This window comes from Wyeomyia smithii, chromosome 2, assembly GCF_029784165.1.
Source record: "Wyeomyia smithii strain HCP4-BCI-WySm-NY-G18 chromosome 2, ASM2978416v1, whole genome shotgun sequence".
Lineage (NCBI taxonomy): Eukaryota > Metazoa > Arthropoda > Insecta > Diptera > Culicidae > Wyeomyia > Wyeomyia smithii.
Window position 1 is genome coordinate 244,312,021 of NC_073695.1, and position 27,816 is coordinate 244,339,836.

Below are 27,816 nucleotides of genomic sequence, written 5' to 3' on the forward strand. Positions count from 1 at the left end.
TGACTTGTGCAGAAACATTTATTCACGACGAGCTCAGCTTAAACCTAAACATTTCCTACTTATACACAGCATGAGTTAATACTTGAATTATCCATTGAATTGAATATTTCGTCCAGCGTTCAAGAACGCAATACTGTACATTTGCACTCGTAATACTTGTTCGCTGCCTGCAGCAGACAGACACTATTCAGCGCGATTGATCATTTCAAACCGCTTCCCGGCGATTCCCTTTTTGATGCGGTACTCCATCAGCTCGATGCTTGCGTACCTGCAAAACGGAAAGTAAACATTTACTGCACTTTATTCAACCGGGTACTAATTATTCCACTTATCACGCCTCGGTAATGAACACCTGTTGACTATTATAGATAGACTAAGTAATCGAACGAATGATACCTTTCGGCGCAAATTGAAACAATTTACCCCCACGACACTCACCCGACGGTTCCGACCAGCATGATGCACATGATGCAAACCAGTTTCGTAAATGTCGACAGAACGGGACTGGTTGCGTACATGATCACCGAACCGGTTGCCTCCCACAGACGGAAGTTGCTAAACGCAGCCTCCTCGTTACCGGGGAACAGAATACCACTCAAAGCTAGCAACAGGATGAAACGAAAAACCGAATTGAAAACCGTTATTTATAATATGACATTTGTTTGTTTTTATTTTTTCACTCACCATTAATTTGTATCAACCAAACGCCATCCGCCAGTCCCCAGCAAGCGACGATAAGCGAGTACGCCCAGTACTGATCGGTTGGTTTCCACAGCAACATAAACACGAGCAGCGCGAGATGGAAAGCTGCCGTCGCTACAATCATCGGAAAGCGGCCGATCGTTTTGGTGATGTACGGCGTGACGGCAGCAGCGAAGGTATTCGCTAACCCAAAGCTAACCATGGCGTATCCGATGGAGCTAATTCCGAGTCCGCAGGCTACAAACGACTGCATTGTGGGTGCAAATTGATGCATTCAGAAACGATAGATAAAAAAGGACTGATTCGAGGTGTGTCTGGATCGAACGTCAGTCACGATTTATGGGGGAATGTCGAATTGGTGAGTTGTAGATCATGGCCGTGCGCAAGGGGAAAGTTTTTGACATTGGAAAATTGAAATCGTATCACGAAGGTTAAAAAAATAAAAAGAAAGCCACTAAAAGATAAATGGACAGTAAAAAGTTTTATAAATTGATATATTTTCATGAATAAACATTTTTAAAGTAGTAAAAAATCGAGTAACAGGACGAAACCAATCAAAAATTTAAAATATATATTAGGGCATTGGATAAAATGAAATAAAATTAAGATTGAGTGCAAAACAAGAGTAAATCATTAGCAGATAGAAATTAAATAAAAAAGTGATAGTGCGTTATTTACGTTACTGGTAACTATCTTAAAGTAATAAAAGTCATTGAAGCTTAACAAAATTCAAGACATTGGAAAAAATATCCCTAAAAAATCGGTACAGGGTAAAACATTTTAAAATTATTCGAGGCGCTCACAACCAGAAGTGAAAAAAAACTGTTTGTGCTCTAAAATAAATATTTAAAGAAGAAACTTTATTTAGAGATATGCAAAAAGGACCTTTGAAAACAATAGCAAAACTGTAACAGTCAGAAATTTAAGCATACAAAATACTATACATTGTTTAAACCTTAGGTTGAGCAAACATTTCACAAAGCCATCGCTAACAATTATATACAGTTTTGATTCAAACTTCGAACACTTTACAATAAAAGTCGAATTATTATACTTAGTGTAATAAAAAGAATTATTATGATATACCATTTCGTTCCTTGGAATGTTCTTCACCCAGTGATGAAAAGCTCTTTACTGCAGGGCCACTTCCGGGGAATCAGTAGGCGTTGAAAAAAGTGACAGTCGGTATTCAGACCGTTTGCCTATCTATCTCTTAGCGATTACGTGAAAGTGTTCGGAATTTTAATCAAAGCCGATTTTCAAATTCTCCTTGTTTTCATGTACAGAAAGGTGTCTAAATCTATATAAACCACATTTAATTGCAACAACAGTAAAATAACCAACATGCTAATCCTTCAAGATCGATGAGAAAGTTCATTTTCCGTTAATTTTTTAGTGCAAGAACGGTACGGTACTAAACATGTGATAAACAAAGCACCGAGGGTAAAAATCATTTTTACAAAGGAAACGCGAAAAAAAACGATAATGGAAATTACCAAAAATCAAGCTCAGAAAGGCAAGGAAAGACCAGAAATAAAAATGAAAATCAATGGAGCTCAAAACAGTGAAAATTTTTTTAAGCTTTTAAAATAACGTTGCAAAATGCCAGAAAAGGACAATGGTACAAAATTAGTCCCAGAATGATGAAACATGTTTTCAAGTGCCAAACAAATTGAGCTCAAAATGGCGAGAAGCCAAAAGACCAAAAACCATCATCATGATCATCGTGGTGGAAAAAGCAAAAATAAAATTGAGCTAATGGCGATAAAACCGAAAATAAGAAAATGTCCCCAAATCAAGTTCAGAATGGCGAAAAAATGCTTTCAAATGCAACAAAAATCGAACAAAAATAACCTAACAATGATGAAGAAACGCTGTGTGTCAAAATTGAACTCAAAGTGGCAATAGAAAACGCTTAGAACAAATAAAAACAACTTAATGCCAGAGATGACTAAAATGAAAATGATTCCAAATATGGTTTACAATGGCGAAGAACGCTTCTAGATTTCAGGATCATTTCAAATTCAGCTTGAAATGGTGAAAAGATACTCCTTGAGACTACAAGAAGTAAAAAAATGATCCTTAAGTGTGCATAAAATATTGAAAAAGCACTTATAAAGATCAAAACTAGCACAATGAAGGAAGTTATCTCAATTATAATCGCTTGAAAAAAGAGATTTAAGCTCAGAATGGAAAAAAACGGTGCTAAACACAAGAATCATAAATTGATGAAAAAAATAGAGGTAAGAAAAAAACAGATAAGAAAATTATCACAAATTGAGTTTACAATGGAGAACAAACGCCACTCAAAGCTTTGAAAAGTCAAAGTAGAAAAACCTCTGAATGGTGCAAAAATGCTTCTAAACGCTACAAAAGGCCGAAAAAAATATCCCTACAATATTGAAAGAAGCACTTGTAAGAACAAGACTGGTATAGAGAAGGGTGTCGAACCATCCTTGAAATATTTCTTGTTTCCAAAAATCTCCACATGCCAAATTTGGTTTCATTTGTTTGATTAGTTCTCGAGTAATGCAAAAAATTATGTTTCATTTGTATGGTAACCCTCCCTTCTACAGGAAGAAGGAGTGTCAATAGAGCCCTTCCTTTTAGAACAGGGAGGGGTGTCAAACTATAATAGAAATATTTCCTGCTGCTTAAATCATTCACATTCCAAATTTGATTCAATTTGCTTGATTAGTTCTTGAGTTTTGCAGAAACTCGTGTCTCTTCCAGAGGAGTGAGGAGTCTTAAATCATCATGAAAACCTCCCTCGGCCTCAAAATAAATAAAACTAGTACGTATGTTAAGTTAAGAAACGCTGCAAAGCAAAATAATAAACAAGCGGATAACACGTTTAAAGACCAAGAAGGGTTAAGATGATTTTGGGCCCAAATTGATCTCAGAATGGCTGAAAATTGCTTCTAAAGACCAATATAGACATCGAACTGAGCAATGGGCGAAATAATACTACAAAAAGGTAAAAAATGATAATGAAGCAATGCAAACTCAACCTAAAAAGCAAAAAAACGTTTCTAGATGCCACCAAAAATGGCGAAATATCGCTGCAAAAGATAAGAAGGATAGAGAATATGTAATATAATCAAGTAGGTATTAGACTTGGAATGATAAAAAACGCTTCTGGTTGCCGAGCAGAAAATAATCTTAAAATGGAGTTTTAGACGGTGTGTAAATATAAATGTGGTTTATAGATGCCAAAAAAGAGCAAAAATGAAAACTGATTCCAAACGAGAACAAAACAACGAGGAATCACGAATTAAGCTTAGAACAACGTGTAAGGGGCTGTCCACATTCCACGTGGATACAAAAATCGCCATTTTAGGACCCGTCACCCCTCGTGGACAAGCGTGGATATTAACCCAATCCCCCCCCCCCTCTCTTTTTCCAAGTGGACATTTTTTTGCAAAGAAAAGTCGGAAAATCTTTATTTCTGTGGTTCTATTTTGTGATTGAACAAACAAAATGTTAGCAAAAGAATTTGAAAATCAGCCTCAAACGACCTGCCAGAGCCGAGCAATCTAAACATATAAAAATGCAGCTCTGTCTGTCTGTCTATCTGATTCATATTGGCTTGGAAACTACCGAACCGATCGGCGTGAAACTTTGTATATAAGGGTTCTAGGAGCCGGGAAAGGTATTTAAGATAGTTCAAGACCCCTCCCTCTTCTGCAAGGGAGGGGTCCCATACTAATGAAACACAAATTTCTGCACATCTCGAGAACTAACCAAGTAAATCGAACCAAATTTTGTAGGTGGATGTTTTTGGGGGTAACAAATATGGTTTGACACCCCTCCCTATTACATAAGGGAGGGGTCCCATACGAATGAAACTCAAATTTCGCACAGTTCGAGAACCAATCAAGCAAATATAACCAAATTTGGCAGGTAAATGTTTTTAGGTGTGACAAACATGTCCATAATGTTTCGACACCCTTCCTTCTTCTGGCATGTCTCCAAATACCAACATTTCGAATTGTAAGATGGCGACCTCCGGTGTCTGGAAAACAACCTAAAGTGAGCAAATACTACCCAATATGAGTATCTCTGGAACGAGAATGAAGCTGAAAATTGACCTCAGGCACCATTATGAATTGTAAGATGGCAACTTCCGGTTTCTAAAAAACGGCCAAAAATGGCCGATTTCCATACAATATGAGTATCTTCGGAACCAGAATGATACACAGGAGCTAGAAATTGGCCAGAAATTGTCTCCAAATGCCATTTTCAAATCCAAGATGGCGACTTACGGTTCCTGAAAAATAACCCAAAGTGACCAAATACCACCCAATATGAGTATCACCGGATCCAGAATGATGCAAGGAGCTAAACATTGACCTCAGACACCAGTTTGAATTGAAAAATGGCAACTTCTGGGAAACAGCCGTAAATAACCGAGTACTACTACATATGGATATGTCCGTAATCGAAATGATGTAAAGAAGCCAAGCATTGACCCTGGACACCATTTTGAATTAGAAGATGACCACTTTCAGTTTCTGGAAAACAACGAAAATAACTTAAATGCACCCAATATATATCCGGAATAGAGGTCATGTACAAGAGCCAAAAGTCGAGGATGTTGTCATTCCGATAAAACCAATCATTTCAAACGATACAAACCAATCGCAAGGAATCAATGAGTTTGAAATGTTTAAAATTATTAAATTAAACACTAAAATAGGCGGGACGAAGTTTGCCGGGTCAGCTAGTGCACTAAATAAACAGAGAAGGGCAACGCAAACACCTTTATAATTTATAAGAAACCGAAAGAAATATAATCACGAATTATGGCCTCTATTACAGAAGACGAGACGAGCGGCGAGTTACTCGTCCGACCTATTTTGGTATTGCAGATGGCAAGCCGGCTAGATTTGGGATGAGCAGCTCGTCTGTCACTAAGCTGTCACCAGCCAAGTTTCACTCGCGTTCCCTCATACAACATTTTGCTCGCCTCGTTTTTTGTAATAGAGGCCTATGCTTTGAACGATTGAAAACACTTTCAAACGTCTGAAATAAAATACACAATAGATTTAAAATTCTATTCTAAAAAGATTCTTGTATCCGAAATAGTTGTATACTGCTTAAAAAAAAAAAAACAAAACGGATTCAATAACTGAAAAACTGAAAGTCGATTCCTTTTGAAGCTGCAACATGCAGAAAAATAACGATTTCTAAGAAAATGATCTTCAATTTGGTCCAAATTAATAAATTAATTCTATGAAGTGGAAAAGGTCAAGAAGAAAATGATTCCGAATTTAACGAAAAGTGGATTGATAGACGGATCAGATTAAAGACAAAGTCCCAAAGACTTCTACTAACGAAAGAAAATAATAAAAAAAATAACAGGAGGGTTGTGTGCGAAGCCACGATCGCAAGGTTGAAGAAGAATACTTTTACAAGAAAGATAACCCGGCTGCTTGCGTGTCGGTCATTTTTGACGTAGAACTACGTTTTTCTTTAGCCTTCCACATAGGGATGTAAATAGGAAAATTATTAACGAAAAGGGGACGAAATATGTCCCTTTTTAAATGCTTATAAATCGGTTTGTTTTCAACCGATTTCCGTCATTTTTGCAGCAATTGTTTGGAAAATTATACACGCATCCACCCGAATGTAGAAAATTGTTGATTGATTATGCAAACCATTGTACTATTGATAATTGTCAAGCCTTGTTTAAACGAAAATTACGTCCTCTGATTGGTCGCTATATGATTGCTTCCCAAGCACGGTCGACAGAATCATATACCTTGCAATTGAAAACATGCTATTTGGCCTATACAAGAGCCTGTTTCAGCCGAAGCCGATCATAATAGTTCTGGACAGCGACAAGTTGTCAACAGCAGTCGTCCTTTCTTAGCAGCAGCACTAGCCTTGTGGTTGGTCACCACGTCTCAGAAGCAGCGCGGTTCTTCTCAGCGTGTGTCGCCAGACTGCCATTATTTCCCCGTGGTAGGGCAGCATGAAGATCGTCATCACCAAATCCAATTTAGAACAGCAAAATGCCTTTGTTCAAGGCAAATAAACAAGTCATTGAAAGTTAATAATTTTTGACAACGTAAGCAAGCATTCTGTGCGGATTCTAGCAGTTCAAATCTGTCGCGGCCGTCTAATTTACAGAAGGTGAAATAGCTTCCACAGTGTATGTTGTCCGTGTATCTTAACTCCTCCACTGTTGGGGCAGCACAAAGGTTGCGGTCAGCAACCGATTTTGAACAACGAAATGCCTTTTTCAAGGCAAATAAACAAGTAATTGAAGGGTGAAACTTTTCTAGCATCAACACAAGCAAACATTCTTCGCGGGATCCTAGCAGTCAAATTCTGTATGCTCAGTTGCAACATGATGCAACACGCAACAGCGACAAACGAAATCGCTTGCTTGATATTGCAAGCCGTAATACGATAGGGGTAATATCGTTGCGTGTGTGAGAGCACCATCGGTGTTTACTAGCTTGATACAAAAATCAAATGCGAATTGTGGAATAATTCGTCTAAAGAACATTAGAGACTGTGACAACTTAACAGAAGGGCGTGGCCTATTTCGTAGCACCCTTCGGCTATAAAAGAGTGTTTCTGGGAAAACAAGCTACATTCATTAGTCGGAAGGTAAGCTGGATGGACCGTCCACATCCTTGACAGCAGTAGCAGCAGATATCGACACTCAGCAGTAACAGCGGAATGCAGCGGATTGGTTACCATGTCTTAGGAGCAGCGTGGTTCTTCTTAGCGTGTCTCGCCAGACTGCCATTATTCCCCCACTGTTGGGGCAGCAAAAAGATCCAATTTTGAACAGCAAAATACCTTTTTCAAGGCAAATAAACAAGTCATTGAAAGTTAATAATTTTTGACAACTCAAGCGAGCAATCTGTGCTGGATAGTAGCAATTTAAATCTGTTGCAGCCGTCTAATTTACAGAATGTGAAACAGCTTTTACAGCTCGTGTTTTCAGTGTCTTTATTACCCCACTGTTGAGGCAGCACAAAGCAAGCATTAGTAGACTTTATGACTCAATAATAAAACACCTACAACAATGCATTTGTTAATAGTGTGCGTAGTTCTACGTCAGTTATGCGGTCGTGTCTTGGATACAACCTCCTACTTTTTCTAGTGAATAAACGTTGACTAATCAGATCGATCGAATTTTGCGCTTCAACAAGGTTTGACCGTTTTCAATAGTAAGTTACTAAAATTTTGAGATGAAATTTTCCGGATGTCGTGCTCATGATTGAAGAAAAAGTGAAAGAGGTTGTTAATACGAAACGACCGCAAGGTTAACGTAGAATTACGACAGCCTGTCTTATGTCAATAATTTTTTGCAATAGCTTTGGAAATACACTCGATTAGGGTTAATCATTTTAATGGTGTGAAGCAATATATTTTTCCGTATTTGTTTCGTATATTATTTTTGCTTTAAAAATAAAAGGAATCCGTTGGAAACTAGCTGAGTTCAGAACTTTTGAAAGTGGGCAATATTCGTGACGCTCTCGATGCTTTCGGTTTTACAGTTTGTACCCCTATATATGTTGCCGTAAGGCATAATTCTACGTCGAAAACGCACTAATCGATGTGCTCAAGTCGACTCTGTTGAAAGAAACATAAAAAAAATCGTATAATCAATTCATAAATGTTTAATATTAATTGTATTTACCAGACAATTGAACTGTGCAGTAACAGTTAATAATTTCAGCCTTGTTAAATGTTTAAAATAAACAAAGCAGAAAGAATTTTAATTTTCCGAAGGTATCGTCGGAATCCATGGTCAAGTATATGAATATGGAGATTGTTTGTATTTCATGATACTGTAAGAAGACGGAGTTTAACCAGAGAAAGGCCGGAATCCTCAATCAGCAAAGATGCCCCTTCTGTAAATTGTTATGAACCATGAGTATGATCGAGATGCTGTAAGAAGTGACTGGTTTGTAATGATGGAAACTTAGTAAATTGACATTTACGGATTTGTTTCGCATATACCGCTTGTGATGCACAGTGTTAATGAATCGTAATATACATCACACTACTGCGCAATTGCAGCAGCATCAAACTGCAATCAAAGTTGCAATTTAGTAATAACCATTCATTATGCTCTTCAATATTTATTTAGTAGCCTTGAAAAAGACTGGTTGCTGCAGTTGCAAATTTCATTGAATTATCGCATAAATGCTTCATGGTCCAGATAGCGCGCGATATCCGCCCTGACAAAGATTGAAACCCGGCTTTTCTTTCTTCTTCACGATCAGCAACCAACGTCCGTGTGGTATCGGCACGATCATGGAATGAGTTATACATAAAACACAAAGCGCACATTCTTAGTCAATTAGGTATGTTCTGTCGACCTTGTTAGGGAAAGAAGCATTGTGCGACCAATCAGAGGTCGACATTTGCGTTTCGACAAGGCTTGACAATTTTCAATAGTACAATCGTTCGAACAATCAGATTACAACTTTCTGCATTTGGGTGGGTGCTTAGTTGATTTTCCAATCGATTACTGCAAAAATGGCGAAAATCGGTTGGAAACTGACTGAGCTTAAAACGGTTGAAAATGGAAAATTTTTGTGACGCTGCCGATGTTTTTGGTTTTTGAAATTGGATCCCTGTAATGAAACTGGTCCCCTGTATATGTTGCCGAAAAACGTAATTCTACGTCAAAAGATAATTCAGTACGTTCTGAGACACGGAAATAAAGTGAAATTTATAACTTTTACAAATTTAAAAATATGAATTAACGCAAGAGAAAACATTAACGCTTTAATCATCAGGTTTTTATTTTATCCTGAAAAGGACAATTTGTTGTTCAATTTAGTATCGGATAAGATGCCGATTACATCTTTGCGTTATCACTGACATTGTGAACAAAGTATTTGTTGTGATAAAATAAACAGTGAAATGCTGATATAACACTCAAAACTAGACGGCTCACGTGTTGTCAAAATGAATCAACTTTTCATTGAATGCATTTACTAGTGGCCACTATCGCACAGAGACTGCATTTCACTAAAGTGCCTCACTGAAGCTGCCGCTATAGATGCTGAGATCCGCTGCAACTAGTACGCTATCCATTGCTACGCCACGGCTGTGGCCGCTATCCGCTATCGTTGGTATCCACTGCACCAGGGATGCCACATGTACAGATTATTCTGTATTTTACAGATTTTTGGCCGAAGTAACGGTACAGAATCTGTATATACAGATATACAGATTTTTGTCGAAAAGTACAGATTTTTGAAATTGACATTAATTTTTAAAAACATTCCAAATTTTATTTCATTAAATATTAAGCAAATTGAACATATTTTCAACTCCTCACACGTTATAAGCTAAAAATTTTGTTTATGTACCATAAAAACTTAAAAAATACAAAGTTCTTTATGTTTAAACAATACATATTTTTTTACAGGTATTTTTGTTCCAGATACAGATGTTCAGATTTTTTTAAGGGACAACACAGATTTAAATGTGGCAACCCTGCACTGCACTGCTAGTGCTGCTGCTAAGGGAGGACGACTGCGGTTGTCGCTGTCTAGAACTATTATGAGCGGCTTCGACTGAAACCGTATCGTGTTGCGGCTGGGAACGTCAAGCGAGTTTGCTGTTCAAAATCGGATATGCTGAACGCAACCTTTGTGCTGCCCACAGTGGGGGAATAAGGCACTCATACGCTGTCCATAATCATATAATTGTAACATTTGCAAAATTGGTTGTTCGAGAAAATGACACTTTTATATTTTGACCATAAATGCATTGTTCCTCATAAATTCTTGCAAATAGACACTTCAAGTAAACTTAGTATCATGAAAAAGCACAACTTTACGCTATGTATACATTGAACATTACTTTTGAAGTCAAATCGGTTGAAATTTTTGTAATGATACTTTTATGCCGACACTTTCAAGGTACTTTTGGAATATATCACGAGGGAAACGAAGTTTTTCTTGTATTCAAAAAGCATGAGCTGAACATCAGAAACGGATCACCGGTGGTAGGTTACCGGACCAGAATAACTTTCGAGTTCTAAAGGATGCAGATGTGGATTTGGATGGAAGCTTTTTCGACAAAAAAGTTGAAAAAGTTAAGTAGTGTGGCAATTATGCGGTTATGTACGCTATGTGACAAAACAACTTGGTATTTTTTACGACTTTCTTTCAAACAAACATAAGTATATTTTTTCAGATGTAGAAAGTACATACTATTTTAAGCATTTCGATTATGCGATTACAGGCAGTACAACACACTGTAAAAGCTGTTTTCACACATAGTAAATTTAGATTGCTAGACTAGCTGGATAGCACAGCATGCTGTTGTTTGCCAAAATAAGACCAAGCTTCATCGTGGGGAAGAAGGCCTAAGCCCTCAACCGGCAATTTCGGCAAACTAGCTGATGAGCAATTCTCGCTGAAACTAGGCCACTAGGTGCACAAGGTCTTTCAAATTTGATATAAATACACATAGTTATTAGAAATAGAGAAAAAATACTAATGCCATTTTGTTTGATCGAATTTGTTGACCTCTTGGTCACCAAGGGGCGGAACAGTTTTCAGAAAAGTTGAAATTTTAGCAATACTTGATGTATTATTTGAGCTATATCTCTAAAATTCGTTATGTAAAGTACTACAAGTAGCACTTTTCTGTGAAGAGGAATGATAGGGCTTTCATTTGAAGTGATCAGAATTTGGGCCGCCATCTTGAATTTGACCGCCATCTTGGATTATATCAGAAAAATGCTATTTTGACCGTGTTCGCAACTACCGATTTCCGATCTGAGACCAGCATTGGAAAGCTGAGAAAAAATGCTATAAGATGCAAGAAAAAAAAATTGGTGAGCATCAGTGTTAACCCATCAATTGAAGCTATTTTCCAAGCTGAGTTTCAAAATATTCATCGTACATCGCGCAATCAACGTAGTAACCTGTCTACTGAGACCAAGTGGATGCACATGTTATGTCCATATATCAAATCGATTGATGCTACAACTAGTACGCCACTACTGTTTTCTTAAGTTTAGTGAGAATAATGAGTACAACATTAGCATGTGTGATACTAACAAAGCGATAGGTTTTTTATCACTGAGCAGTTCCACAAAAAATGTCACAGTTTTAATATTTCATTTATATCAAATTTGAAAGACCTTGTGCACCTAGTGGCCTAGTTTCAGCGAGAATTGCTCTGATACTGGCGCAAACTGCTACGACTCGGCTAACTAGGTATGTCGACCTTTTTAGGGAAAGCCAGCAAACGACCTATCAGAGGACGTTATTTTTATTCCAATAAGGCTTGATAATTTGCAATAGTGCAATAGTTCGCAGATTCAAACAACATTTTTCTGCATTTGGGCAGATGCGTGTATAATTTTTCAATCGATTGCTGCAAGAATTTGAATTTGAAAAGGGACAAATTTCGTCCCAGTTTTTCAGTTTGCATCCCTGTGTGGTATGCTAAAGTAAAACGTAGCTCTACGTCAAAAAAATTTTTTGATCAAGAACTAAAATTATTACTGCAAAGTGGGATTCAGGACCAAAATTTACATGAAAAAAGATCCTTGATATCTTATCGGGGGGCTGAGATATTGGCGTTTTTATATGTGATGGGAAACTATGCATTTTGTCAAAAATGCCACTAAAGCTCAATATTCTCATTGCACAGTGTTTTATTTTGCCGTTTGTGCGTATAATTTCCCAAATATTGATTCAAATGTTGATTATAGCCATAAGGTATGTTCGGAGAAGTATCAAGGCATTCAAAAATACATCTTCTACTGTAGAAATATGGGTGATCAATCCACCAATGAGTGAGATAAAAAATTTACTTTTTAATCAGAATGAGTTAGATGCAAGGTGTCTCCGACAAAGTTTTAGGTTATCTTAAAACGAGAAACTTTACCGAAGACATCATGTTTCTATCTCTTACATATTACGAGCAACATTGAGTTTTCTATTAGAAGGTATTAAAAATCACAATTTTCGTTTTAACTTTTTTTGCAGATTTTTCCGAATTTTTAAACCTTCTTCTAAGTTATCAGCCATCTAAAAATGCATTTGTTTTCTAAATATTGTTATTTTTTTTTCTCCCAAAATAAAACAGTTATTCAACATATTTGTTAAAATGCATAGTTTCTCATCACATATAAAAATAACAATATCTCAGCTTCCCGATAAGATGTCAAGTATCTTTTTTCATGTAAATATTCGTCGTAAATCCCATTTTGTAATGAACATTTAAGTTCTTGATCAATTTTTTTCATTTGTGTTTTGAAGGGTTTTATCTAAATTTATGAGAAATTTTTTTTTTTGTGATATTTAATGGGCTTTGGGATTCAAAAAACTGAATGCAATGTTGAACTGAACCATGCAAAATATTTAAAAACCACCCAACAAATATAAAAAAGTGCAAAATTTTGGAATCGAACAGAATTGAAAAAAGTTTAAAAGAGTGGGTTTGTAGCTCAAAAAAGTCATTTTTTCATAAGTCACGTTTAGGCAACCTGAAATACTACAAGGTATACAGCCCTAGGGATTGTATGAACTGGTGACGTAGGACTAAATATATATCGTCAGTTGAATTCAATACTGGCACAGCTCAAAATTTTGCAGTTCTGAGTTATTGATGGCAAACGTTGCCAAATACTATAAAGTTTCATCTCACAAAGACCCTTTTCAAAATTCACAATATTTCTAGAAATACAAGTAGATGTGCTTTTATTGCATAAAGCTAAAATATCCCTAAAAAGACAGAAAAATGAGGCTCCAACTCTTATCATTTGCTTATTACATGCACATCATAGACCCGAAAAGTTTCAATTAAAATAGGAAATCTTAAAATTGAATTTTTTCACGAAAATGAAAAAAGAAATTTTCGGCGCAAATTTTCAAACGCGTTTTTCTCGAAACTATGAATTTTGAGTTGTGCCAGTATTGAATTCAACTGACGATACTATATGTTGCGCTAAACTGTTCATAGGCAACACTACCGTTTATTTTTGATAGTCGTTATTTTAAAACTAACGATACATGAATACATGAAAATTTTACACTAGTAGTAGGTTGGTTAATGACTGGACCAAAGGCGCATAACAGTTCCCACTAGTGAACCTCAGCCTTCCAGCTATCGTACCTCTACCTTCTCGTGGTACCAACTGATGTGCGAGTAACCAGTGGAAAGATCGGGTAACCAACCCTGGTGGGACTGCTGGTCGCATGCTGACAGGGGGCGGGGCTTCCTTCCTCGGAAGGGAGTTTCCTGGGATCGACACCAACAGAAGCGTTCTAAGTAACGCAGTGTCCTTCTCAAGTCCTGGTAGTGCCCGGGACTCTAAACAATGGCACTACGATGGCCCTCCTGCGACATAGTGGGGTTGGTCGCTGGCCTTGCAAGCCCGCACCATTAAAAAACAACAGCAACGAACGCAATAACGTTAAGAACGGACCGGAACAATCGGCTAGGACCTAGGCAACGAAAACGGACTAACGATTGGATTCTCGGAACATGGAACTGCCGATCTCTCAACTTCCTAGGAAGTACCCGCGTGCTCTCCGAGGAATTGAAGACCCGCAAGTTCAACATCGTAGTGCTGCAGGAGGTATGCTGGAAGGGGACGATGGTGCGTACGTACAGGGATGGTCACACCATCTACCAGAGTTGTGGAAGCACACATGAGCTGGGAACAGCTTTTATAGTGATGGGAGAGATGCAGAAGCGGGTGATTGGGTGGTGGCCAATCAGCCCTAGAATGTGCAGGTTGAGGATCAAAGGTCGTTTCTTCAACATTAGTATTATTAACGTGCACACCTCGGAAGTACCGATGACGACAAGGACGAATTCTACGCGCAGTTGGAGAGTGAATATGACCGCTGCCCAAAACATGATGTCAAGATCATCATCGGGGATTACAACGCTCAGGTTGGCCAGGAGGAGGAGTACAGACCGGTGATTGGACGATTCAGTGCACACCAGCTGACGAATGAAAATGGCCTCAGACTAATCGACTTCGCCACCTCCAAGAACATGGCCATACGTAGCACCTTCTTTCAGCATAGCCTCCACCATAGACTCACCTGGAGATCACCGAATAGAACAGAAACACAAATCGACCACGTTTTGATAGATGGTCGGCACTTCTCGGACATTATCGACGTCAGATCACATCGAGGCGCTAACATCGATTCGGATCACTACCTAGTGATGGTTAAGATACGCCAAAAACTATCCGTTGTGAATAACATACGGTACCGTCGCCCGCCACGGTATAATCTCGCACGACTGAAGCAACACGACATCGCAACACAGTACGCGTCATCGCTCGAAGCTGCACTGCCAGAAGAGGGAGAGCTTGAAGAAGCCCCTCTAGGGGATCGCTGGAATGCCGTGAAAACAGCTATCAGCAGTGCTGCGAAGGAAGTCCTGGGACATGTGCAACCGAATCGACGTATCGAGTGGTTTGACGAAGAATGTCGGCAGATTTTGGACGAGAAGAACGCAGCGCGGGCAACAATGCTGCGTAGAGCCACCCGTCAGAATATGGAGCGTTATAGACTGAAACGGAGGCAGCAAGTCCAATTCTTCAAGGAAAAAAAGCTTCGCCAGGAAGAGGAGGAATGTGAAGAACTCGAGCAGCTGCACCGCACACACGAAACACGGAAGTTTTACCAAAAACTCAACGGATCCCGCAGAGGCTTTGTCCCACGAGCCGAAATGTGTAGGGATAAGAATGGAGACATTTTGACGGATGATCGTGAGGAGATCGAAAGATGGAAGCAGCACTACGATGAACACCTGAATGGCGTGCAAGCAGGAGACCACAACAGGAGCGGAGAAGACGTGGTCGGTGCAACGAACGATGAAGATGTGCCACCCCCAACAATAAGCGAAGTTAAGGATGCGATCCGGCAGCTCAAGAACAACAAAGCGGCCGGAAAAGACGGCATCGGAGCTGAGCTTATTAAGATGAGCCCCGACAAACTGGCTAGCTCGCTGCATCGGCTGATCGTCGAGATCTGGGAAACAGAACAGCTACCGGAGGAGTGGAAAGAATGGGTTATCTGCCCCATATACAAAAAGGGCGACAAACTAGACTGCGAGAACTATCGAGCGATCACAGTCCTGAATGCCGCCTACAAAGTGTTTTCCCAGGTCATCTTCCAACGCCTGTCACCATTAGTCAGCAGGTTTGTAGGAAGCTATCAGGCCGGCTTCATGGAAGGATGGTCTACAACAGACCAGATCTTTACACTGCGGCAGATCCTCCAAAAGTACCGTGAGTTTAGAGTCCCTACACACCATCTTTTCGTCGATTTTAAAGCCGCATACGATTCAATAAACCGACAATAGCTATGGAAAATTCTAGACGAAAACGGCTTCCCGGGGAAGCTAACAAGACTGATTAAGGCTACGATGGAGGATGTGAAGTGTTGTGTGAGAATTTCGGGTGGAACGTCGGACCCATTCGAGTCTCACAGCTTTATTGCTGTGCTTATTGTTTAACGTCGCGCTAGAGGGTGTTATGAGACGAGCGGGGTTTGACATGCGGGGCACGATTTTCAACAGATCAGGTCAATTTATTTGCTTTGCGAATGACGTGGATATTGTCGGCAGAAAATTTGAGACGGTGGCAGACCAGTATACCCGACTGAAACGTGAAGCAGATAGGATCGGACTGAAGATTAATACGTCAAAAACTAAATATATGCTTGCAGGTGGGTCCGAGCACGACAGGGCACGCCTAGGCAATACGGTAACAATCGACGGGGATGAGTTCGAGGTGGTCGACGAGTTTGTGTACCTCGGCTCTCTGGTAACTGAGAATAACGATACCAGCCGGGAGATAAAGAGACGTATTATCAGTGGAAGTCGTGCCTACTATGGGCTCCATAAAAAACTACGGTCGCATAACCTGAGCCTTCGCACCAAGTGTATCCTGTACAAAACGCTAATAAGACCGGTCGTTCTCTACGGGCATGAGACGTGGACAATGCTCGAGGAGGACTTGCGAGCACTCGGAGTTTTTGAACGTCGGGTGCTAAGAACCATCTTTGGCGGTGTGCAGGAAAACGGAGTGTGGAGGCGTAGGATGAACCATGAGCTTGCGCGCCTCTACGGTGAACCCAGTATTCAGAAAGTGGCTAAAGCTGGAAGGATACGCTGGGCAGGGCATGTAGCTAGAATGCCGGATAGCTACCCTGCAAAATTGGTGTTCGCTTCTAACCCGGCGGGAACGAGAATGCGAGGGGCGCAACGAGCGAGATGGGTGAACCAGATGGAGCACGATCTGCAAAGTACCGGGTGCCCGCGGAACTGGAGGCAGGCAGCCATGAACCGAGTGAATTGGCGGAACCATGTTATGCAGGCCATGTCTTAGGACGTACGGCCATCTAAGTAAGTAAGAAAGTTAGTATGTAGTTGCGAAAATTCTCATAACTCTTATCTTCAAGCATCTATAGTTCTGAAAAGAAACGATTCCATAATATTCAGTTAGAAATTCGTGCTACAAAACGCTGATAATCGCACCATGAATATTTTGCTTGACCGCGCATAATAAAGTTTGCTCTCTGCTGTGCCCTCCAGTAGCTGTGCCAGCAAAATATCCTGCAGCGTACGATGGTAACTGTTGCTGCCGTATGCAAAATGAAGGTGTAACATGTTCCGCCGTGCCTGAAAGTTGACTCGTATGCAGCTCTCGTTTCTCAATGTCGCGTACCTTTAACAGCTGCACTGCTCTCGCTTATGGGTAACAAACTAAACTGAAGCTGAGTTTTCTACACGCAGTCTTCTGTATCGATTTCAGAGTAGATTTTTGCCATTAGGGCGTGGCCACACAACTTGGAGAAAGACAAACAAACCAAAACACTTTGTTGAGTCAAAATATGTAGGCAGTGGAATTTATTTCGTCCATGTTATTGTTATCTGTGCTCGGGAAGCAAGCCAATAACGAGGGAAATGTATGGGAAAGCTTGACCTTGGAACTTTTCACCTTTTTCCACCATTAAGCAGTAAAGCAACAATGTTGAACATAATTTTTTTTTTATTCTCGCTTATTCTCCGTCGGTCTAGTTCCGCCACTGTTGTGGCCAATCACCGACGCCCAGGGAGGCGACTCCACACCCAGGACCCTAACTCACGACCCGTTTATTAACGGACCGGCGCCAACGGCTTTACTTCCTCATGCGATGGAAGTCGTGATCCCAGAGATTTTTCGCCTCAGAAAATCTCCCGGTGTCGGCTAGGATTGAATATAGACCAGTTGGGTTGGTTGTGAGTGGATCACGCCACCTCACAACCATCGACACCTATGTCGGCGGTGGGATTCGAACCCAGGCGTCGAGCGTGGTTGGCGGAGACGTTACCAACCACACTAGGCCCCCGCTCATGTTGAACATAATATCAAAAAAATGTTACACATTTTATCTACCTTCCGTCATATAAATGACTAAGATGCATTAAGTCGTTCGCTTGCTATAATCGTTTGAAATCTGACGCAACATTTGCCAGTACCGTTTTCATTTTCACAAAGTGTAATCTAGTATAGAAAAGAAAGACGTAGTACTACGTCAAATTTTTTTTTAGAAAGTTGAAATGTTCTACAAAATTGCTATAAATAACATTATCTTTCAGTTTAGGGCTGAGCACCTTGATTTTTTCAACATCGATTTTTTTTGGGACACCCTAATGCACAGGTGTTTTAGTATAATCGGTATACTGTTCGAACTCAAATATTACACTTTTTATATTTTGAGCTCAGGAACAAAAGTTGTTTTGAACCAGAGAAAGCTAAAAGGAAAAAGTCCAAAACTAATGTTCCACTAAGAATGACCAAAAGATGTTTTTCGAGGTTAGAAAAGCTAAAAATAGCAACGATAACCTTTACATTCTGTGCCGAACACGCATCAGTATCGGATGTGTTTGGTGATCGCTCCGATAGAATATAAAACAAAAGACGCGCGAGCAAGTGTTGGCATTGTTTGCCTGGTCGAGTGAAGGTTCAAGGTCGCCCGCCTTTGTGCAACTGTTTCGCATCGTGGCTGTTTGCTGGTGCGTAAGCCGATTTGGCTGCTAAGTGAATTGTGCTACAGCAGTGGACGAGAATCTCAACACGAAGGAGGAAAAAGAAGAAGCCAACAGTTGACAGCGAGTTGTGTCGCTGTGCTGAGTGATCACACACCCGGTTCGCTGCTGGTGGCTGTTTGGAGCTGCTGTATTGGTGCTGCTGGCTGTAACGGCTGCAGCTTCGACCGTTCGGACAACCAACCCTGCTGAAAGGAGAAGTAAAGAGGTACGTGTTCTGTCGGCGCTAGTGTGCTAGATTTAGCGCGATGGATGTAGATCCCTCGCCTCCCGTGCCACCATCCCCGAACCCCTCCGACCCTGTCCCTCCTGCCAACCCTTCCTCTGTTAATTCTCCAGTCCCCCCTCGCCCCAGGCTTTACCCGGATGGATCTCAGGGCAGCTTTACTGTTTTCTTTCGGCCAAAAGCAGGACCTAAATCGGAACCGTTAAACATCCTGCAGATTTCGAAAGACCTGACGGAGGGGTACAAGGCCGTGACCGAAATCTCCAAGGTCAGACCCAACAAACTCCGTGTCGTGGTCAGCGACCTGGAACAGGCCAACGCTATTGCTCGCTCCGAGCTTTTCACACGCGAGTATCGCGTTTATATACCCGCACGAGACGTGGAGATCGACGGTGTCATAACCGATTCGAGTCTGTCGGTCGAGTGTATCTTGGCGAGCGGTTCTGGCTGCTTCAAAAATGCTTGGTGTCACGACGTAAAAGTAAAGATCATAGATTGCAAGCAATTGCGGTCTGTGTCTCTTGTCAACGGCACAAAAGTGTACACTCCGTCAGACTCGTTTCGTGTTACGTTTGCCGGATCTGCTCTCCCTAGCCACGTCTCGATCGATCGGGTTCGTCTGCCTGTGCGATTGTATGTACCCCGTGTTATGAATTGCACCAATTGCAAGCAGCTAGGCCACACAGCCGCCTACTGCTGCAATAAGGCACGATGTAGCAAGTGTGGGGAGACTCATGCGGAAGATTCTTGCAGTGTAAATGCTGAAAAATGTATTCACTGCGGGGAAAATCAGCATGAGCTCTCCACATGCCCGGTGTACATGCACTGCCGCTCATAGCAAGTCCGTCCCATTTGCGTTTTGGTGCTGATGAGAAAACAGCAATTGAAAATCGTAACACTTTGAGTGAAATTTTGCACTCAAATGCTTTTTCAATCAAAACCATCAACAGAATTTAGTACTGCAATGACAATCTAACACTTTTGCATCATAAAACTTGCATAAACACCGAAATTTGATAAAAAATTGTTGATAATCATAAGCTGGGACTCACATGCGATTACTTTTAGAGCACATAGCCAGAATGATAGCGAGTCAGTCCCATAGCCAGCTACGACCGGTGATGAAAAACAAACTACTGCAAATCGATGGCGGTGCTATAGCTTGCGTTTGGAATGAATCTGTCGCTGGTCAATTCATAAATGACCTTCTCTCGTGCTTCATTAAACAAGTTTTTTGTGAGATGCATAACACAATGTACCAACTGCGCCGCTCAAAATAAAATGACTTTAACTAACAATACAGTGACACACCTGAAGCGTTCACTGTCAACAAACGATAGTTGAAAAAAGCTACTGGTGGAAACTTTGTCTTGAAGAAAACCTACAGCCACACGATGTAGAACGCGTAAAATTCAATCGAACCTCCTATCGAATATCATTTGGTACATCCAATTCTAAACCTGAAGACCATACGTTGTGGGAAATATCACATTTTTCATAATCATTATTGGCTGTGGGGTTAAATTGCAAAGATTTCTGCAATGGGACCGACTTGCGATCACTTTTGCTATGGGACAAACCGACTTGCTATTTATTTCATAGTTTCTCAGAACGAAGTATTCAAAAATATTTGTTTTATCGAAAGTAGATATGAAAAGGAATTGATTCCATAAATAAACTCAAAATTGACAAAAATGCAATTGGGACGGACTTGCCATGAGCGGCAGTGCAGCGCAGAGATAAAATCAAGCGGTCACTTAAGGAGCGTTCGAAGCGATCTTACGCTGAGATGCTGAAGAAGACCGTGACCACTTCTACCATAACATCGAACCCCTTTGATCTGTTGTCCTCTGATGAAACCGATTCTGACGATTCACCAGCGGGAACAACTTATGCCAATCCTGGGGCGTCTAGAAAGAGGAAAAATATTTCCTCTCCTAAACTTCCCCGAAAAGGTCCTAAGATTTCCCAAAGTGAAATGAAAGTTACAAACAAACCAAACAGTGCTGCGGAAAAACCGAAGCAAACTCCTCCTGGGCTTGCAAATTTAAAGTCCCAGAAGGAGTTCCCAGCACTGCCAGGAACATCTAGAACCCCAGTTGTTCCTTTTGCACTCCCAGTTGATGAAACAAACTCTGGATTAGTGAAATTTTCTGACATTGAGGACTGGATTTTTGAAACTTTCAATGTACCCGATCCAATAAAAAATTTTCTTACAGCATTCCGCCCAACAGTTAGAACATTTTTGAAGCAGTTGACTGCCCAATGGCCCCTCCTTGCAGCGATTGTATCCTTCGATGCCTAATTCAACTGCGTATATGAAGGATTCTATCTCTGTCTTACAGTGGAATTGTAGAAGTATTTTACCAAAAATTGATTCGTTTAAAGTTTTGATAAATAAAAACAAATGCGATGCATTTTCCCTTTGTGAAACTTGGCTTACTTCAAATATTGATCTCAACTTCCATGATTTTAATATTATTCGCCTTGATCGAGACACCCCATATGGAGGAGTACTTCTAGGGATTAAAAGTGCTATTCTTTCTATCGTATTAACCTCCCCTCGATTCCAGGCATCGAAGTTGTCGCATGTCAAATGACAATACAAGGTAAAGAGCTTTGTATTGCCTCAATATATATTCCTCCCAGAGCACAGGTTGGGCAACGGCTGCTCTTTGATTTAATAGAACTTCTTCCCTCGCCACGTTTGATTTTGGGAGACTTCAACTCTCATGGCGTGGCTTGGGGTTCCCCATACAATGATAACCGCTCCTCTTTAATCTATAACCTTTGCGATGACTTCGACATGACTATTTTAAACAACGGTGAAATGACACGTATCCCGAAACCTCCAGCGCGCCCAAGCGCTCTGGATCTATCCTTATGTTCGACGTCGCTACGGTTGGATTGCACTTGGAAGGTAATCCTCGATCCTCACGGTAGCGACCATCTGCCTATTCTTATTTCAATTACAAACGGGTCAACTCGCATGCGACCAATTGACATTCCGTATGACCTCACACGGAATGTCGATTGGAAGTTATACGAGGAAATGATTTCAAAAGCGGTCGAGTCGATTTAACATCACCCACCACTTGTAGAATACAACCTCCTCGCGGGCTTAATCCTCGACGCCGCGTTGCAAGCCCAAACGAAGAAATATCCCGGCGTAACGATCAAAGAGCGGCCTCCAACTCCGTGGTGGGACAAAGAGTGCTCCGATGTCTACACGCAAAGATCCGACGCGTTTTTGGCCTTCCAGAAGGGAGGTATACCCGACGACTATATACGGTATTCGGAGCTTAATACCAAGCTTAAAAGCCTGGCTAAAGCAAAGAAACGCGGATATTGGCGTCGGTTCGTGAACGAGACGTCGAGGGAGACATCGATGAGCACTCTTTGGAACACAGCCCGAAGAATGCGGAATCGCGTAACGGTCAACGAAAGCGAGGAGTCTTCAAGTCGGTGGATATTTGATTTTGCCAGAAAAGTATGTCCGGACTCTGTTCCTGCGCAAAACTTTGTTCGCGATACGTCTCCGGGCCACGACGCGATAGAATCACCTTTTACGATGGCAGAATTTTCAGTTGCCCTCCTGTCCTGTAACAATAACGCGCCTGGGTTAGATAGAATCAAATTCAACTTGTTGAAGAATCTACCCGGCAATGCCAAGAGGCGCTTGTTGAACTTGTTCAATAAGTTCCTGGAGCAAAACATTGTACCGCAGGATTGGAGGCAAGTGAAGGTGATCTGATCACAACTCTTATAGGCCGATTGCAATGCTATCCTGTATCCGGAAATTGGTGGAAAAAATGATACTCCGTCGTTTAGACCACTGGGTCGAATCAAATGGTCTACTATCAGATACTCAATTTGGCTTCCGCCGTGCCAAAGGGACGAATGATTGTCTTGCGTTGCTTTCAACAGATATTCAGCTGGCGTATGCTCGCAAAGAACAAATGGCGTCTGCGTTCTTGGACATTAAGGGGGCTTTTGATTCCGTTTCTATTGACATTCTTTCGGGTAAACTTCACCGACAAGGATTTTCTCCAATTTTGAACAATTTTTTGCACAATTTGTTGTCCGAAAAGCACATGCATTTTACGCATGGCGATTTGGCAACTTTTCGAATTAGCTACATGGGTCTTCCCCAGGGCTCGTGTTTAAGCCCCCTTCTTTACAATTTTTATGTAAATGACATCGACGAATGTCTGGCAAATTCATGCACGACAAGACAACTTGCAGACGACAGTGTAATCTCTGTTACAGGAGCCAAAGCTGCCGATTTGCAAGGACCATTGCAAGATACTTTGGACAATTTGTCTGCTTGGGCTTTACAGCTAGGTATCGAGTTCTCTCCGGAGAAGACTGAGATTGTAGTTTTTTCAAGGAAGCATGAACCTGCTCAGCTCCAACCACAATTAATGGGTAAAACTATTTCTCAGGTTTTGGTACACAAGTATCTTGGTGTCTGGTTCGACTCTAAAGGCACCTGGGGTTGTCACATTAGGTATCTGATGAAGAAATGTCAACAAAGAGTGAATTTTCTTCGTACAATAACCGGAAAATGGTGAGGAGCCCACCCAGGAGACCTTATAAGGCTTTACCAAACAACGATATTGTCTGTCATTGAGTACGGGTGTTTCTGCTTCCGCTCCGCAGCAAACACACATCTGATCAAACTGGAGCGAATACAATATCGTTGTTTGCGTATCGCCTTGGGTTGCATGCAGTCGACCCATACGATGAGATTGGAGGTCTTAGCTGGAGTACTACCATTGAAAAACCGCTTCTGGAGCCTGTCTTCTCGCATTCTTATCAAATGTGAGGTCTTGAACCGTCCTGTGATTGAAAATTTTGAAAGGTTAATCGAACTTAATTCTCAAGCCCGTTTTATGACATTGTATTTCAATCACATGTCCCATAATATTAACCCTTCTTCGAATATTCCAAATCGTGTCGACTTATCAAATACTTCTGATTCTACTGTGTTTTTCGATACATCCATGATAGAAGAAACTCGTGGAAAACCGGATCATTTACGCGTGCAGCAGATCCCCAAAATTTTTTCCAATAAATATCGAAACATCAACTGCGACAATATGTTCTACACCGACGGATCACTTCTTGATGGGTCCACTGGCTTCGGTATTTTCGTCTCCCATAAGCTTGATAATCCTGTTTCTGTTTACGTCGCAGAATTGGCTGCAATTCAGTACACCCTAGGGATTATCGAAAAAATGCCCACGGACCATTATTTCATCTTTACGGACAGTCTCAGTTCCATTGAGGCTCTCCGATCGATGAAAGATGTTAAGCACTCTCCGTATTTCCTGGGGAATATACGGGAACATCTGAGTGCTTTATCCGAAAAATCTACTCAGATTACCTTAGTGTGGGTCTCTTCTCACTGCTCGATACCGGGCAATGAGAAAGCGGACTCTTTGGTTAAGGTGGGCGCAACAAACGGTGAAATTTATGAAAGACCAATTGCTTTTAATGAATTTTTTGCATTTGTACGTCAGAATACGATCATCAGTTGGCAAAATTCTTGGACCAGAGGGGAACTGGGGAGGTGGTTACATTCCATAATCCCCAAGGTGTCGACGAACCCGTGGTTCAAGGGGTTGGATGTAGGTCGGGATTTCATTGCGTGATGTCCCGGCTTATGTCCAATCACTATAGATTTGACGCGCATCTCCGTCGTGTTGGGCTCGGGGAAAGTGGTATCTGTGCCTGTGGTGAAGGTTATCACGACATAGAGCACGTTGTTTGGTCATGCCCTGTACACCGTGACGCCAGGTCTAAATTAATAGCTTCCCTGCAGGCCGAAGGTAGGCAGTTGGCTGTTCCTGTTCGTGATGTCTTGGCGAGCCGTGACCTATCCTACATGTTCCTTATATACGTTTTCCTGAAATCCATCCACACCCCAGTTTAGTCCTATCCCCTTCCGCCTACATCCAGCCTAACGACAAGAACACGTTAGGACCCCGGATCCGGAAACAGCAATCAGACCCGCACGATACTCTCAAGGCCCGATGGAAACAACCCAATATGCTAGTCCGTAATATCTTGGCCCAGCAGCGGAACATGTGCTTACCTATGGCAATGAAAACCATCACACAGTTAACCAGTGCTTTTAATGCAAAACATTATAGCTTTAAGTTACATTTAGTTTCAGCTCGTAGTCGGCAGCGAGAATAAAAAATTTGCTTTTAGTTATTAAGATACTTTAGAAAGCAAGCTACCAGATATAATTGGCGCCGTTAAACATTAAATTGTATTTGTGCCGTGTCAAATAAACTATAGATGAACAAAAAAAAAAAAAACGATAACCTTTAAGTGGAAAGGAAAAATAATAAACTAAAACAATAACTCCCAACCGAAAACCCCGCGCACGGCTATGTCTCAGATGAGTGATGCAAGAGTGAGCGAATATTACCGCAGTGAAGTCGACCGCAATGAACGCCTGTTCGACACCGATGAACATCGTGATTGGCAGAAGCAGCAGTTGATACTTGTTGGTCAGCTGTTTGGCCGTGATGATGAGCATTCGGATGCCTGAAACTCCTGCACCCGAACCGGTTCGAGTGGTGTTGTACCGCTTCAAAGAATCGACGCCAATCGCAACGGACAGGCTGGCAAGGGCCATACAACCTAGGAAGATCCCGGTCAAAATATTCAGCTTAACCGCGTCCGGCCGATGGAAGTTTAGCGGGTCCTCCTGGGGTTCGCTCAACCTACGATCCACCGGGGCAACGTAATTGGCTCCACATGTTTCCGAAATGTTGATCAACACACGAGTTGAACTGTTATTGTTAGTCGGTAACGCTTCCTCCTCGCCGTACGATAGCACTGCAAATCATCAGAAAATGACCACTTTAACAATCAAGCTCAATTGTTGCAGCTCAAAGCTACGGCAGCTCACCCGAGAAGGAGATCAAATTACCCAAAACCTGGGCCAGCTGATAGAACACAAAAAACAACCCGAAAAACTTGACGATCAAATAATCCGCTTTCACTTTCCGCTGCTTGATGATGCTGAACGCTTCCGCAATAACCGACAGATAGGTACATTTAGCACACCACAGTGGACCACCTCCGAATCCAACGGCCAGTCCAGCTGGGATCAGCGTGTAGAAGCGGGGATAGAACTGCCCCGCTAGATATGGCATATAAGCCACAAACGATACTACGATGGTCCATTTACATCCGAGCCACCTAAAGTTAATGGGCGATCGAACAGCGTGTGATTAATCAATAAGTTACGGGCGTAGGCCGCAAGCCAAACATCGAAACCTTGAAGCTACGTTACATTCTCTGGAAACCAGTTCGCAACAACAAAGAAAAACCCCGAAACCCCTTAATCGATCGAGTGAATCATCAAAAACACCAACCTGATCACCATAACCGGTAGAAAGATGTTCGACAGTATAAGCGAGCCATAAATAGCGGCCAACGTGTAGGCCCCCAGGGAACCGTCACTATGCACCGAACTCTGCAGATTCGAAGTCCCGTGGAACGCCGTAAAATGGATCATGAAGGCAAATCCTAGCACTGCAATATTCTTCACCACTCGGTAACTTTCCCGCGGTCCGAATTCGGGTTCGGTTGGTTTTTCAACCATCTTTCCAGCCTCGTTGGTCATCCTGCGGAAATCACTCTCACCACAACACACGTTTCGCGCGCACTTCCTAACAGTCGAAACTCACGAATGCGACTAGAACGGCGCTTCGCGGATTAGAATGAATCTTGGCTGCTGCTCTTGCTACTATCTGTACCGAGAAACTGGTTTGCGACATAAAGTCCGAATGCGACCGCGTCGCGTATGACGACGACGGCTGCACACAACTTTCAAAAACGTACGTTAATCTCTTTCGAATGCATGCTGGAGGCTGTGCGAGCCACGTGATGGTGGGGTTTTTTCTTCAGTTCTGTTTGTTCTTAGAGCATTCGATGCAGTGTGTCAATGGTTTTTGGTTTAATATTTTTTATAGGAAGATTTTTATCTATATATTTCTTAGCACACAAACTAAGATAAAAAAGCAGAATAATAACACTAAAATATAAAATGAGCCGTTCATTTTTATTGCTGTGGGCTGAACAAGTACCACTTCCTCATTTATTCAACAAGTTAAGACTATGAGGACTTTTAAGACTGCAAAGACTTTCAAGACTCCTAGGGCTATCAAGATTTTCAAAAATGTTATTAGGACTTTTCTGACATTCATTACATTTATGATTTTCAATAACTTTTGTTACTTATATGATTTTCATGACATTTAAAAAATTCAAGAATTCAAGGATTTAGTAAATTCAAAAACTTTTAAAACTTGTAAAACCTTACAAAGTTTCAAAACTCTTAAAACTGTTAGTATTTCAAATTCCATTTTATTCTAATTACTAATTGAGTCTTTTAAAATTCTCATTGCCTTTTTACGTTTCAAACATTTAAAATTGATAAGATAATTAAAGATAATAAAAAAGACTTTGAGACTGTTAGAAATTTAAATATTTTTGAAAGGCTCAATACTTTAAGATTTCAAAAACTTGTTAAACTTTTGACCTTTTTGTCAAAATAAGTTCTTCTTATATTAGAACAGGAAAACGTAATTGTAGGTTACAGGGAATTATAATTGGCGATACTTGGCAGGGGGAAAGAGCGTCGCACAGTGGGGAATCACTGGCCTTCAGCCTAATTTTTTTTTCGCCAGCTGTTTTACAATATTTATTTCCTTAAATCCAAAATTTGGGCGTAATATCATGAAATCTGATTTTTTATAACTTTTTACAGCTTGGCATACTAACGTTTTTTGCCTTATTTT

General features: G+C 41.0%; 1 protein-coding gene across 1 annotated transcript; it reads right to left on the bottom strand.

The window, feature by feature from the left end:
- Positions 1-26,724, bottom strand: LOC129725251 (UNC93-like protein). The gene is made up of 6 exons (XM_055680841.1): positions 26,389-26,724; positions 25,920-26,212; positions 25,434-25,846; positions 685-949; positions 439-601; positions 1-268 (listed from the first exon to the last, which is right to left on the bottom strand). The coding sequence occupies exons 1-6, from the start codon at positions 26,637-26,639 to the stop codon at positions 184-186; spliced, it is 1,470 nt and encodes a 489-aa protein (XP_055536816.1). The 5' UTR covers positions 26,640-26,724; the 3' UTR covers positions 1-183.
- Positions 26,725-27,816: the final 1,092 nt, after the last annotated feature.

Excerpts from the sequence above, each read along its gene's own strand:
- LOC129725251 (XM_055680841.1), bottom strand. The coding sequence starts at position 26,639 with ATGACCAACGAGGCTGGAAAGATGGTTGAAAAACCAACCGAACCCGAA. Across the intron at positions 950-25,433 it reads TTGCGGTCGACTTCACTGCG|TCGTTTGTAGCCTGCGGACT; the intron begins GTAATATTCGCT and ends CCCACAATGCAG. Across the intron at positions 269-438 it reads ATGCTGGTCGGAACCGTCGG|GTACGCAAGCATCGAGCTGA; the intron begins GTGAGTGTCGTG and ends TCCGTTTTGCAG.